This window comes from Acartia tonsa, chromosome 8 (genome assembly GCF_053477335.1).
Source record: "Acartia tonsa isolate MP-2025a chromosome 8, ASM5347733v1, whole genome shotgun sequence".
Classification (NCBI taxonomy): Eukaryota; Metazoa; Arthropoda; class Copepoda; order Calanoida; family Acartiidae; genus Acartia; species Acartia tonsa.
The window spans coordinates 46,411,561-46,426,461 of NC_137267.1; the positions used below are offsets into that span (position 1 = coordinate 46,411,561).

Here is a 14,901-nt window from a genome sequence, read left to right on the forward strand (position 1 = left end):
TATTTGACAATATCTCAAAAAGTTAGTGATTTGCAACATAAATTACATGAGAATGGTCTTTTTATATATATATATTTATATATGTTGTATGGTTAGTTGGTATTTCCGCGTGAGATTATGTGTATATTGTAAGTAAACCGGACGGTTTTCTTTATTTTTTTAAAAAGAATCTATAGAAAACCTGTCCTATTATGAACCGGACGTTATTTTTGATGTTTTTTAAGTAACTTGTCCCAAGGGGAACCCCTGTTCAATTTTTTTATAACTCTTGTGAAATATGTGGAAAAAGATTCTCTGATATTGGTGTTTTGGCTATACATATTTGGAAAAAAAATAGACCATTCTCATGTAATTTATGTGGCAAATCACTTTAACTTTTTTTAGATATTGTCAAATAAAAAAAAGTTTGGTCTGGTCAATGTTAAAAATTCTTTAACATATAATCATATCTATCCAATGCCTAATATATTCTACTAAGACATATAAAAGTTCACTACTCTAAGTACCTTAACTCTTTAAATACACTTCGTAGAACTATCCCTTTTTAATTATTAGATTCTAACTAACTTTTGTTTTATAGATTCCTTTTATGTTTACTTACACTGACTTATAAAATTTTTTATGTAAAAATTATATTTCTTATTCTAGTATGACATCGAAAACGCTTAATATCCACTGAATTGGAACCGGTTCTCAGCCATACTGAAAAATCATATATAGCAGCGCATTTTCCACGAATATGAAAATAAAATTCATAATATTAATACCAGTTTTTGACACAAAGAGGAAACCTGTCTATAATACGATGCGATAAACAACCATTATTGGTTTTTAGATTGAAGAATCCAAGAAGGATGGAAAGAAAGATGAAAAATGCTCTAAAAATAAGGCTGACAAAAACCAACCAGAGGATACTGCGGCCCAAGAAAAAAAGAAAGTGAAATCCAAGGACCCTGTCATCATTAACTTTATGTCTTGTGTTCAAGAGGTAAATACAATGAAAGCAGGGGTTTAAAGGGATGAGAAAATGGCTAATAAGTTGATATACATTTACAATGATAATACACAAAATTACCCCTTCTGTAGATTACTTTAGTGTTGAAACGTTTGGACACTAAATTTAAATAACTAACCAATCAAAATTGTTAAGTTGTTAAGCCAACGAATTACAAAACGGTATGATAAAACTTTGGGGACTAGTTTAATAATTTTATAAACAGTCCAAGTTATTTTCCCTCTTTCCCTGCAAAGCAAGATATATTAAAATGGATATATTATTACTAGGATCTTACACCAGATTTTCATGTACTAGTATAAAGTGAAATTGTGGTTGGCTAAAACAACTTTCCCCCCATCCACACACGTTACCTCATTCCCTCCCCTCCTACTGAATGAATGAAATGACCAATAAATGTTGTCCATTGTAGCAACCTAAATTGACGACATTTTTTCCTGTCATAATATTCACGTATATTCTATACCAATGTATATCCATTTATTTGATAAATTCATGAAATCCTAAATTATTTTTCCGTATCCCTTCGTAACCGATTAATATCCGGTGGATTAAAACCGGTTCGAAGCCATACTGAAAAATTGTGTTTGCATAGTATTACATACAGTTTTCTACGAATATAAAAATGTACAATCATATGATTAAAAACATTCTTTTTAGCCCGTGCCTTCGTACGATTGTACATTTTATATCCACTGAAAGCTGTTTATAATACGATGCGGGAATTATTATGTTAATCACTATAAGAAAAGTATTTTTTGTTTAGAAGAAAACTGTGAAGAAAGCAGCACCAGTCATAGCTGGTAAAATTGCAAATGAAAGATTAAAGGTAGTACATATATAATCTTTATATAAAAGTAACAGGATGTCTGACTACACCTTAAGATCTCGCTATCCGATATAGTTACCAGTGAAGATTCTTATTGGTCTAGGAAAGTTTTATAAATATTTTAACTGTCTTTTTAAGACTAAAATTCAAAATGGAGGAACTATGTACCTCCCCTTCCAACTTTTAAAAAAGTCCATTAGCAATTATACATATCATTAATAACATTTGTAAGTAATATCATAGTAAAGTTTTTTTTCTTTTAATGGAAAATCTGAAAAAATTCTGAATATGATATAAGTTAGAGTGAGATGAATGGGCGGTTTCCCTCAAGGAGCCCAGGCGAGAACATTACCCCCATCCCCCTATCTTGAAATGAAGAGTAAATGCGAGGGGGTTAGTTTTTCGTGTGTTTGTGTTTTACTTTAGATCGGGTTAAGTTAGGTTATGTTGGGTACAGGATAGCCCCCTGAGAAATTACACAAAATATATCCCCTATCCCCATTTCTTATTTTGAATTTATTTTAGAAATAAGGGGGGGGGGGTTGAGTGTGCTTGTCAGGCTTTTGAAGGAAATGTCTTGCGCAAAAACAGGCGCCTTATGTAAGTCATTCCGCCAATAATAAATTCACTTTTATAATCAGAAAGTTGGAAATAAGCTGGACAGTTCGGCCCCAGCTGTACGGCGCGGTAAAGAAAGGGAGGGCGGAAAGAAGCGCAGGCTGACAACTATGAAAAAGATCATCCTTGCTGAGAAGACCAGGAGGAAGCTGGAGAAGGCTGAAGCCGCTGCCAGGTACAATTTAATTATATTCAGGGAGGGAGGGGACGTTGGGCTGTGTATTACTCTGGTTTAGATATTAAGAAAAAGAAATGTATTAAATGAAATTCTGATTTAAAGTTGTATGTTAAGGGGGGGCCAGGGAAAAAAGGGAGAGGTCATTTTCTAGTAAATCCCGTAAAGGTGTGTGTTATAAGGCCTAAAAATAGTAGTAGAACGATAAGGTGCTCTAGATATATGTATTCCCTATTGAATAGAACAATAGGGAAATTTTTTTTTTTTTTTTGATAACCGTACCTGGATTATCTAAAAAAAATACGAAATTTCTATCAAACCCTTTGTTTGGCTCAAACTGACAAAAATTTTAAAAAAATATAATTATAATAATAATGTTTTCTATAGGTACAAGGTAAAGGTTAAGAACAATCTATACCATTAAACAAAGGAAGAAGTCATTCTTTACAGGTTGATTTATTATAATTATATTTTTTTTTATTTGTGTCAGTTTGAGCCAAACAAAGCGTTTGATAGAAATTTCAGATATTCCAGGTACGGTTATCAAAAAAAAAAAAAAAAAATTTCTTCCCTATTGTTCTATTCAATAGGAAATACAAATATATAGAGCACCTTATCGTTCTACTACTATTTTTAGGCCTTATAACACACACCTTTACGGGATTTACTAGAAAATGACCTCTCCCTTTGATGCTGAATTTTCATTTCCTATAACTGTACAAACTCCCCCCCCCCCCACTTATCGTCCTCTGTTAAAACCCTTCCAAATCTTTTGAAATACTTTAAAAATGTTCGAAGCTTTGTGTTTTGCTTCAAAGGTCTTAGTTATTTCAATTAAGGTTGATTTTTAAAATTTCACACATATAAAGAAGGTTTTAACCCACCCCCTCTCCAAAGCTTTAAATACCACTACTTCCCCCGCCGAGATTTTGTACATCCCTCCAAACAAAAGCTTGGATATTCATATTTCAAATTCAAGTTGACGAGACAGTTCATGTACAACAAGTAACAATACTTTTTAACCCGCGACAGTAGCCTAACACGTAGCACATCCGCTCGTCGTCGGGGAGGTGGGCCAATTCCTTCCCCCTACAAACAATGTCGTGTATCTGACATAGAAGCAGTAACAACTATTTTTAACGACCTTAATTAAGACGCGGTGTAGAGCCGAGATTTGCACAAATTACCTCCCGGCGTTATCCTCTTTGATTTGAAAATTTTGAAAATTTGAGTACTCCCCCTCCGACAACGACGAACAACTATTTTAGGTTAGGCTAGGTTTTAGGCTAGGGAGCCGAGCGCTGCGGCTAGGCAGGCAAGGGGGCCGAGCGCTGCGGCTAGGCAGGCTAGGTAGCCGAGCGCTGCGGTCAGAGTTCATAGTTCGCTGTCGGGGGGGGGGGGGGGGGGGGGAGGGTACTCAAATTTTCAAAATTGAAAAAAAATTTCTAAGACGATAATACCGGATAATTATATCACATAAAAATTGTTGTTAAAAAGTTAAAAAATCAACTTGTTTAAAATAGACTTTCGGACATTCTGGTAACGATTAAAGAGTTTCTTCTATTTCTAAATTGTACCTAACTACCACAGGAATCACCATGCAAAATTTGTAAGCGATTGGCCAATTCTAACATGCCTAAATTATCGAGAAAAAAAGCTATCCGATCCAGTCAGACGGAAGGTCCGACCCTAATTATAGAAAAGATTCGCTTTTAAAAAAAGGAAACAAAATTTTGAAAATGATCTTGAAATACCTAACATATTAACATTTAAAACTCAAATTGTCGCAATGAAAATATTTTACTTCAACAAGTTGCTTCGCTCCATGATCAAAACGATTTCATGTTAAAAGTATTTGGTCACCTCTTTTGCTTTACCTTCATTTACCGTCCCCTTTCCCTTTTTTTGTGACCATTAGCGCAAGTCAAGCACACCGATAAGGGAAGTTCACTCTCATTGGTAGATTTTCCCGTCAAGCGGCCTCTCATTGGTCCAAATTTTCTAGGCAACACATTTTAAAAATCGGAATTCTAGTTTAAAGTTTGGCCACTAGGGTATGAAATAGTTTCCGTAAAACACTAAAAATTTTGAACATACAACTTTTTTTTAGCATAATTTGTTAATATTAATGATATATTTTATATTTATAAACATTGAGGACATACTTTTGTTGAAAAAGAACATTTAAAGACTACAAAACTTTATAATTTTAAAATTACGTCTAAGTGATCATTTAAACTCTCACATTCAGGTAGCTCAAGCTTTCCACACATACCGAATAAATCTTTCGCCTTTTACTAAAGATTTCCGTGTATGGGGGGTAATAATTGAGAATTCTACTATTTCTCTGAGGCCATCCTTAGATGGCTACTTATCATTCTAAAAGTTAGCAATTGGATAGTGCATTTCAGAAAGTTAGAAGTATACTGAAAAATAAACAAGAAACAATTAGACATCATTGAATTAATCGTCATACTGTTTTTGTGAAAATAAGCCTGCTATATAAATTGCACTAGCGGCTTCGCCCCTAGCCTCTAGGGGCTTTGCCCCAAGAGGTGATAAAAAAAATTATGGCGAAAATCGTAAAGGACCATGGAAATCTCCTTCAAAAAAAAAAAAAAAAAAAAAAAAAAAATGGGGGGGGGATTTTTTGGTTTTTTGGGGGGTTTGAAGTGTCTCACCCCCCAAGAAAATAGCTTAAAACCACCACAGGACCAATAGGTAGATACTCTGAAGAGTAGAATCCGATCGGTTCAGTGGTTACCGAGATCTTAAGGGACAGACAGACAGACGGACAGACAGACATCGTTCTACTTTGTATTATAGATATATCATCACATGAATACGATTTTTTAAGTCTTTATGTTTTTTTAAATACATGGTAAAAAATTGAATTTCGTGCAATTATCCCTTTAATAAGTTAAAATTTCGCACAGGATCTCTAATGTATTATTGGCAATTGAGATTTGTGATAAAAAATAGTAAATTGTAATTCAGTCAAGGATCTGCAAAGAGAAACTTTGCTTGTTTACATTGTCGCATGTACAAACAATTAGGTGCTTTCCCCAAAAGTGCTGTAGAGCACTGAAACCACCTTCAATTTTTTTTTAAAATTAAATAAGTGGGAGGGAAAGGACAATGGTAGATTTTGTACCTACAATAGAACAAAATAGAACACGGTATGTTGGTCTGTAAGTCCGTCCGTTTGTCCCTTTTAATTAACTCTATAATTAAGTCTTTAAAATGTAAGTATATCCATAAACATTATTCTGTATCAAGCAGTTTTTCAACAAATTTACTTACAATTTTGCATCGACTCTTATACATTTATATTCTGATAATTCAGTTCTTACACTATATAAGTGTTAATGTCCGTTTGTCCTACCGTTTCAGCGCTTCGCTTTTATGCATGTTGTCATCCTTGTTGCAATAGGCACCACTCCCCTCCCTCATAAAAATAACCAAAAGTTAGATGATATGTATATTTATCTAAGTTATACAAAAATCTAAACTGAGAATGTTATCATAAATTCTATTTTATCTTGAAACCAGGGATACAAGGATAACTTTATAGGAGATAATTAAATTTCCATTTCGATGTTTAGTTTTACCAGAGACAGTATTATGGGAATGGTGGTTCATATTTGGATACAGAATTTTGCACGCCTTGAATTGAGGGAAATATTTAAAAAAAAATAGGGTTGGCAATTTGAATCCAGGATCCGTTTTTAATAGCGGATTCGTATTCTGAATTGGTAGGCTTAAATTAGCGTCTTGAGTTTTTTTTTTAACTCCCCCTTTTTGAAGGCAAAGATTATCATCATTATATATAAAATCTTTAAAAATCTGGTTCGATTCTCGGAAATGAATTATAGAGAACACCAAGAACATTAATTTTTAGGACATATGTAGCACTTAAATTTTATAATTTTTTTTAAAAAGCCCTTTAAAATATTGCTAGAATCCGGAATCCGCGGGAATCCGCCAAAAATAAGAATCCAGAATCCGCCATTTTTTGGACGGATTCTTGTAGAAATCCAAATCCGGTCCCTAATTAAAATACCACCAATTACCTGTCCCCCATATCCCTGCCTTTAGGAAACTTAAGTTTGGTTAAAGAAGCAAATAGAATGATAAAAGTTTGTTTAGAAACATTAAACAAACTAAAGATATATAACTTTTCATTAAGATGGAGTGTTTGTACAAAATACATTTTATTATAATTTCTCGTATTCATTCGAATCCGGTGGATAGGAACCTGCACCTCTGAGCTAAAAAACTGGTTTTAATCTTATACTAATCTTCTATATCCGCAGAAAGCCGTTTATAATACGATGAAAGAAATAACTATAAGTATCTACCTATTTGTTTTTGTTCTATCGTTTTATTTAAACGAGATTGGTCTATGTACATTTGGAAATTGAAGCCATCTTTAATTTAAATTACACCCTTAAAATTACCTAAAAGATAAAGCAGAAGTCATTAATATATATATGTGTAAAACAGAATTAGGACTTATTTCTAAGCACACGGACACAGCCGGCTTTTAGAACCATTTTATAGGAAATATTTTAGTAATGTTAAATGTTAATGTCGTGTGGGTGAGTTGCACTTGGACTGAACAGTCAACTTGTCAACTCAAGGCCAGACTCTTGGTCCTTCACCTCATACCCGTGGTACAGTACATTACAGACAACCAACCCTTTGATTGCACGATCTTTGTCTGGAGATCCTAACTGTGCATGGTAATGAGTTGCGCCTGTTTGGGGCCAAGGCATTCCCCCTACTCTAACTCTTTGATGTCCTGTGCCGAACAGAGCAGGTAGGTACCATTTGTAACGTCTTTGGTATGACGCGGATTCGAGTTGCATCCTTCCCATCAATTTCCTTGACACTTTAATTAGGACTTGTGGGTAATTTACACTTCAACCTTATGGGTGGAGAGTTAAGGTTTCGTGATTTTTCGGTCACGGTATTATTGCGACAATTAATGCAACCCAAGCATGAACATGACGCTGTATCAGCAATGACTGAAGCCACATCAAATCCTAGGGACTTTTCAATGCAACCTAGGATCCAAGCATGACTCCTAGTCGTTGAACTAATAAACGCCACTAATACACTAGTGAGCTACTACACAATGCTAGTCCACAAGGACTTTTCAATCAACCTATGACCTTACAGAGTTTTTCGATCACTAGTGCACCATGCCAAGGACCACCCATGCATACCTGATTTAGGGCTAAGGCTTCCCCCCTACTCTTACTCCAAATCTCTAACGCCTGAAAGAGCAGCAGTAGGTACTAATTTTTACATCTTTAGTATTGATGCGGTCTGGGGACTCGAACCCGACACCTCCCCAACAGATAAGGGGACGTTAAACCACTAAGCCATATCTGCGGGTACAAATATTTTAGTAAGTCAACAAACAAGAAAGAAAAAAAAACAATTCCTTTGCTAGTGAAAGTAAATAAATCTTTTTAAAGCTTTGGTTTAATTTAGCTTATATAATATTCTGTTATATAAATGCACAATCTTTATGAAATGATGATAAAATCAGGAATTAAGGTATAACTGAAAATAGAAGAATTATGTTATGCATCGTTTTTGCTTTCATAATTACAAGATTAAAACAGGAATTAATTTCGCGATTCTTATTTTAATATTAGTGGAAAATTTTCTCGAAAAAAATATTAAACCAGCAGAAATCATGAGAGGCTTTTATCTTTCTATTTCATCCTGGTATTCGTGAATTTTTCATAAATTTAAAAATATTTACTTTGAGTTTACTTGTATAAGAAACATAGAATATGCTAGTTTCAAGGAGAAAAATGCAATTTGCAATATCAGTTATTTTTATGATCATCTCTTACAGCCTGGAATATAGGCAGTTTTTATAGCATCTCAACAATTTATTAATACCCTTAAGTCTCCATATGTTTAAATACTGAAAATCTTGTTTAGATAGTAAATTATTTTCATCAATAATTTTCATCTAGAAATAGCCATAGATCATTTTATTTTCATAAAGGATTTACTCTGTACAGCAATTTGTAATCCGTTGTCCAATCCCTTAAGATCCCTCTCATTAAACCTTAATTTTTCTTAACATGAAATTCTTCGCTTTTGTAAATAAAAATTGGATCTAGTGCACTTTACGGTAAAATGTATGGTAATGATCATCTCCAAAAATCTTTAATGGCTGCTAACAGCCAAACGTATAGATTATTCATAAAGTTTTTAACCAACAAAAGCAGGCCTACAAATAGTCTGGAATAGCCATGGAATAGTTATCTAGCAGTGCACTTAAAAAGACTTATTTTACGCGTTTTTTCTTCAGTGAAGATTATCCTGTGCATCATTGGATCTTGGTTATTCCAGATTATTTATAGGCCTATATATGCCGCTTAACGCGGTGTGCGGCATTAGACATGTACGTGAAGCAGTTTGGCAGCTAGCAGCCTTTCATTTTATACATTTTTGTTGATAATCGTTACCAGGAACATTTCACCGTGAACTGCACTGGATCCAAAATATTTCAACCTGATTTTTATTTAGGAAAGAAAAGAATGAGAAGGATGACACGCATCTGACACAAAATGTTGAAAAAGAATTGACAGGCATTCAATGTTAACCATCTACAAAAGATAAAAGAATATATATAATCAATCTGTTCCACAAATTCAATAGACATAAAAAGGAATTCCTACAGCATTCAAACACCTTAAAATTTTTTAGGTATATAGTTTCTAGAAAGCTAACTTTATTCTAAGGAATTCAACTATTCATAGCTTACTTATTATATGTTTTGTCATACATGTGCTTTACACTATACAAGGAAATAATTTTTTAAACGATATAATTTACCTATGAAAAGCTTTATCTTAAGAAATACTACTACTTATAGCTGACTTATGTGAACGAAATGAAAAAATTATCCAAATCTGTACAGAGTTTCAACATCTTGTATGTACCTTCGCCCTTCTCCTACTGGCTGATTTAGATGTCTTTTGGTTACCTCTATTGATAAAGAAATGTATTTGATTAGAATAGGTCCTGTATTCATTTTAAAAGATGATCCTCCAATTAATATTTTTATTATGGTTATCATTTTTTCAGGAAAACCATAATAGTTATAGGTTATTTATCGTATAGTATTATAGACAGTTTTCCGTGGATATTAATCGGTTTCAAAGCCACTCTAAAAAGTTCCTATAAAGTTTATCTGAATGAAAAGTAAATATCTGAAAAAGTTTTTATAAAAAATTTATAAATAAGAATGGGATTAAAGCTACGTTTGATAAAGATATGATATTATTCAATTATATTCCTAAGTAGCATAGCTTAAAAAAGCTAACAAAAACATGGTATCTAATAAATTAAAGAGTAGAGAGCTAAAAGTGGTGAAAAAAGGGAATGGCCGTAACAATTGCGTATACAGGGATTAGCCAGTGGGTGTATTTCTTGAGATAGAGAAAAGGGGAGACAGGCTTTTCTGTCCCCCCCCCCCTCCTCTCTTGTGCTCACTTGTACAAGCAGTATCCATTGTTTGTACAACACCTTTGTTTATTTCAGAAAGAAAAAATCTTCTTATTTAAATGAATCAAGACAGTATAGAATACAAACTTTACCATTCATTCTTTCATTTTTCATTTTCCTTGTATTTCCTATATATAGATTCCCAGATTTTTTCCCCTCTAAAATAGAGAATAGTTAAATAAATGTAATAGTTATTTCTCGCATCGTATTATAAACGGCTTTCCGTGGATATAGAATGTGCAATTATAAGATTAAAACCAGTTTTTTAGCCCTGAGGTGCCGAAGGCACAGGCTAAAAAGACTGGTTTTAATCTTTTGATTGTACATTTTTATATTCGTAGAAAGCTGGATATAATACGATGCTAGACATAGTTTTTTTCGTATGGATGAGAACCGGTTTAAATGTTATTCTTATTTTTAAACAATGGAAATTTTTTTATGTCAATTCAAAACAGTAGGGATTCGAAACCGATTAACATCTGCTGTTTTAGAACCGGTCCACATCCATACTGTAAAATCATGTATAGCATCGTATTACAGACAATTTTCATGAATGTTAAAATAATTCTCATAAAATTAATACCAGTTTCGTTAGCCCGGGCCTTCGGCCCCTCGGGGCTAACAAAACTTTATATAGAGTAAATGAAAATCTGGTGCAACATCCAAGTAAAAATATATCGAATACCATCACCATCAGAATGGTTAACATTGCTATAAATATGACAGAATGTGTAGATGCTGATTCAACAGAAATAAACATCAGTGATGGCACGTTGAAGGACACGGTCCAGGAAAAGGAAGAGGTTACATTTATTTTTTTTGTTTGAAAAATAGTCATCATTTTTAAAAGCGAAGCTTTTCTATAATTAGGGTCGTTCCATCCGTCCGAGAGGAGAATCCGCCATGTTTCGGACGGATTCTTGTAGAATCCGAATCCGGTCCAAAAATTTGACGGATTGCCATCCCTAATTGTCGTTTATTGCCATTAAATTGTTGAACTACTCAATAAATAAGGTTTGGTTTTAGGCAACTCTAGATAAAGAAAACAAAGCTTCAGTTGAAACTGGAATAAAGGCTGGGAAGGAAGAAAATGAGGGAAAAGATGAGGATAAACTGAATGAGGAAAAGGCCAAGAAGAATATTCATTCTTCTAAATATAGAGAGTAAGTTCATTTTAGAAACTTTAGTTTTTAAAAGCGAAGCTTTTCTAAAACTAGGGTCGGTCCGTCCGTTTGCCAATAACGGTTAGCTCTTTTGGTCAATATAAATATGGTAGAATTGTTCCACCGATTTCAAACTTTGCATGGTGATTCATATATTCATTATGCATTTTACAAGAAAATGTTTTTTTTTTGTTGAAATCAGTGCACAGACTTTTACTATATTTCTTTAGGGGATGAGAAACGTCCTGCGCAATATTTATTTTTAGGGCAATTGTGACAACCTTCTACACCCCCACCCCCCCCCCCCCCTTCCCCACGCTCAGGCTTGGAATTTAAAAGTTATAGTAAGATAGTTTTCTCGTATTCATTCGAATCCGGTGGATAGGAACCGGTTCTCATCTAAACGAAAAAGCTATGTCTATCATCGTATTATATCCAACTTTCTACGAATATAGAAATGCACAATCATAAGATTAAAACCAGTTTTTTTAGCCCGTGCCTTCGGCAACTCGGGGCTAAAAAAACTAGTTTTAATCTTATAATTGTACATTCTATATCCGCGGAAAGCGGTTTATAATACGATGAAAGAAATAACTATTCTTTCAGCAAGTTAAAATTACTCAATATTTTAATTAAAAATGGTGAAAAAAAATTTCATAATAAAAATTAGAGAAGTTTTATAATATTAAACTGGATTAAATAATCTACAAAAAGTACATTTAAATTTTTAATACGTCATATGAGCATCCTATTTTAACTAATTAGCATTTTAGATTTACAAAATTTAAATATTTTGAGATGCGAAGCATCTCCACTTAATTCACAATCCCTATTCGTCGCTTACTATTATCCACGTTTATTCTGAACTATTTATAAGGAGTGTAACACCATGCTCCCAAGAAAAATTGTATCTAGAAAAAAATATTCAGTTCACCCCCAAAAACTAATTGAAAATGCAGTCATGGGGTCGAATTCCCTCCCCCCTCTAGTGCCCCTAGAGGCTTTGGGGGGGGGGGGGGTGGGGTGGGGTGTAGTCGCTAATTACATTTATAGGTGTAAGTTAAAATGAATTTAACATTGTTCTACTTTTTTCTAGTTACTGTGATCAAGAGCTTTCAACAGATTTAGATGCTTATGTTGTCAAACTAATGTCAGATATTATCAGGTAATATATTGTTTATCGTTTTATAGACAGCTTTACGTGGTTATCAAAATGTAAAGTTAAAAGATTAAAACCAGAACTGGATCTTTAAATCATTTTAGTGGTGAGCCGGATCAGGGTGCGCCACAGCCACTGCTAAAAAACATTGATCTTGAAAAGATTTTTGGCGCGGTGTTGCCAGATCGCTGGCCACAGTGCTTTTAAAGGTGCTTTGACTTTTGTGTCAGAACCTAAATTGGGACATAGTGCATTTCATTACCCTAGGTTAGGTAACTTCATTTCACTTTTCAACAAAATCTAAAATGCAGCCGTTTTTGAGAAAATTAGATTTGAAAATTTCAAGTTCAAAATCATCCACTAGGAGTTACCGCATAATCATTTAAAATTTTGAACAAGTATGCTTTTATAAAGTTCTTCATAAAACCACTCCTTAAGTGAGTTGCTTCATGGCCATTTTTATCAGTTGCTTTGCTAAGGTCACGAAAATTCAGCCTTGAATAAATCATATATAGAGAGGTTTTATCACAGACTTTATAAAAGCAAAGTAGTTCAGAATTTTAAATAAATAATATTTGCTTTTCTTGTCATGATTATGCCGTAATTCCTGGTGGATGAAATTTTCAAATCTAATTTTCTCAAAAACGGCTGCATTTTAGATTTTGTTGAAAAGTGAAATGAAGATACCTAACCTAGGGTAATGAAATGCACCATGTCCCAACTTAGGTTCTGACACAAAAGTCAAAGCACCTTCATACGCACTGTGGGGCGACACTTAATAAAATAACGATCCGCGCAGGTACAACTTTATAACTTTAGCCGTGTCAGTACAATATTTTATACATAAGTTTTATATAAAATATCATACTGACACAGCTAAAGTTATAAAGTTATAGGGTAAGGCGAAGTCAGTTATTTTTGACACACTTTCATTAAATGACATTTTTCTCCATGTTCTAATCGACTGACAGAAAAAAACATTAAATCAAATTTGTTCCTTATTAAATTGCCTACTATAAAGCATAAACAAAATTTTGTGAGATGGATTTTTAGGGTACTTATTGGGTCTTAAATTCGATTTTTTTTGGGTCGGAAAAAGAATAAGTTGTACAAAAACTGGTTAGAGCTAGAGCTTAGACGTCTTTAGGGGACTTAATAAGCATCTAAATGGGCTATCCATTTCCGTTTAAAACTTTAAAAAAGCTTGTATAGTTTTTTCACAGATTGACCTTTTCTGAAGCGGGGCGAACTCGGTTTTGGCATTTTTATACTAACTTTTTTAATTTTATAAAAAAAGTGAAATTTTCGAGAGAAAAAAGTCAAATTTTGCGTACGTCGGAAATTTTTTTTTCGGTATAAAAAATTGACCTATCTTCATAAAAAACTTTGTGCATGCTCTTTATTACATTTAGCAACTTTTACCTTTAGGGCATGCTGTAACAAAATCAATACGTCATCGATTTTTTGAAGCTTGAAAATGCTATACCGACTTCGCCTTGAGGCGGGACGAAGTCTGTGCCGTTTTTTAGATCAATTTTGATAAACTTCCCAAAGTCCTAGGATAACGTCCTTTTAGGACCTGTTAGACTTTTCCAAGATCTTTCTAATGGTCTTGGTCCCATTTAAAAATAATAATTTTTACCCCTATTTTTTTTTCAAAAAACCGAAAAAACACCAGAGTTCGCCCCGCCTTACCCTATATTGTTTTATAATAAAACATTATATAATTTATTTTAAAAATAATTATAAAAATGTTTTCACGAGAGTTTAACATTAAAATATTAAAACTAAATGAAAAAAATATTAATTAATGAAATATGGCTCACCCCGATCAGGCGCGGTGGCTACACCAAACGAGTGTAACTGGTGCGCCACTTGGTGGGCCGGATCGCCTATGCCATTTTGATTTAAAGATTGATATAAGGTGCGCCAATCTGGACCACCTCTGGCGCACCCCGATCCGGCCCACCAATAAATGATTTAAAGATCCAGCTCAGTTTTGTTACACCCGTGGTCCCGAAGGTTGTAGTAATAATTTTATGTTTTTTTTTTTATTTTAATAGTTGTGAGAAATTGTCTGTAATTCGATGCTATACATGATTTTTTAGTAACAATCATAAATGATTAAACTAGTAATCACTTTATTCTAGTGTTGGAGTATTAAATAATTTATTTTTAGTATGTTGCAGAAATTTTGTCCTAAAAGTTCTTTTAAATTTTATTATCTATTTTGAACCAGGGAAAAGGGAATGTGATTCTGTCATACAATTCTAAAGGAATTTTTATCCCCCTCTTTTTATTCACTCCCCTTCAGTTACACAAAAAACAGGTTATACGCCAAATTTACCCCAACAAAATGTTAAATTTTGCGGCAATTTCAATTGGAATCAATTGGCTGAATAC

At 33.5% G+C, this 14,901-nt stretch overlaps 1 protein-coding gene and 1 non-coding gene across 3 annotated transcripts in view; both read left to right on the forward strand.

Annotated features, from left to right (window-relative positions):
• Sbp2 (SECIS-binding protein 2) overlaps positions 1 to 14,901 on the forward strand; it is a 60,008-nt gene that overhangs the window by 27,753 nt on the left and 17,354 nt on the right. The window contains exons 17-23 of one of the 2 annotated variants that reach the window (XM_080170645.1): positions 836 to 988; positions 1,782 to 1,844; positions 2,486 to 2,637; positions 9,196 to 9,257; positions 10,903 to 10,979; positions 11,203 to 11,339; positions 12,436 to 12,504. In XM_080170645.1, coding sequence (XP_080026771.1) covers positions 836 to 988; positions 1,782 to 1,844; positions 2,486 to 2,637; positions 9,196 to 9,257; positions 10,903 to 10,979; positions 11,203 to 11,339; positions 12,436 to 12,504 — 713 coding nt within the window. The remainder of the gene's footprint in view (positions 1 to 835; positions 989 to 1,781; positions 1,845 to 2,485; positions 2,638 to 9,195; positions 9,258 to 10,902; positions 10,980 to 11,202; positions 11,340 to 12,435; positions 12,505 to 14,901) is intronic. The other variant, XM_080170646.1, reaches the window with a different exon arrangement.
• LOC145327326 (U5 spliceosomal RNA) lies at positions 4,891 to 5,006 on the forward strand. Its single transcript, XR_013882154.1, has one exon. It is a non-coding gene; the product is annotated as a U5 spliceosomal RNA (small nuclear RNA).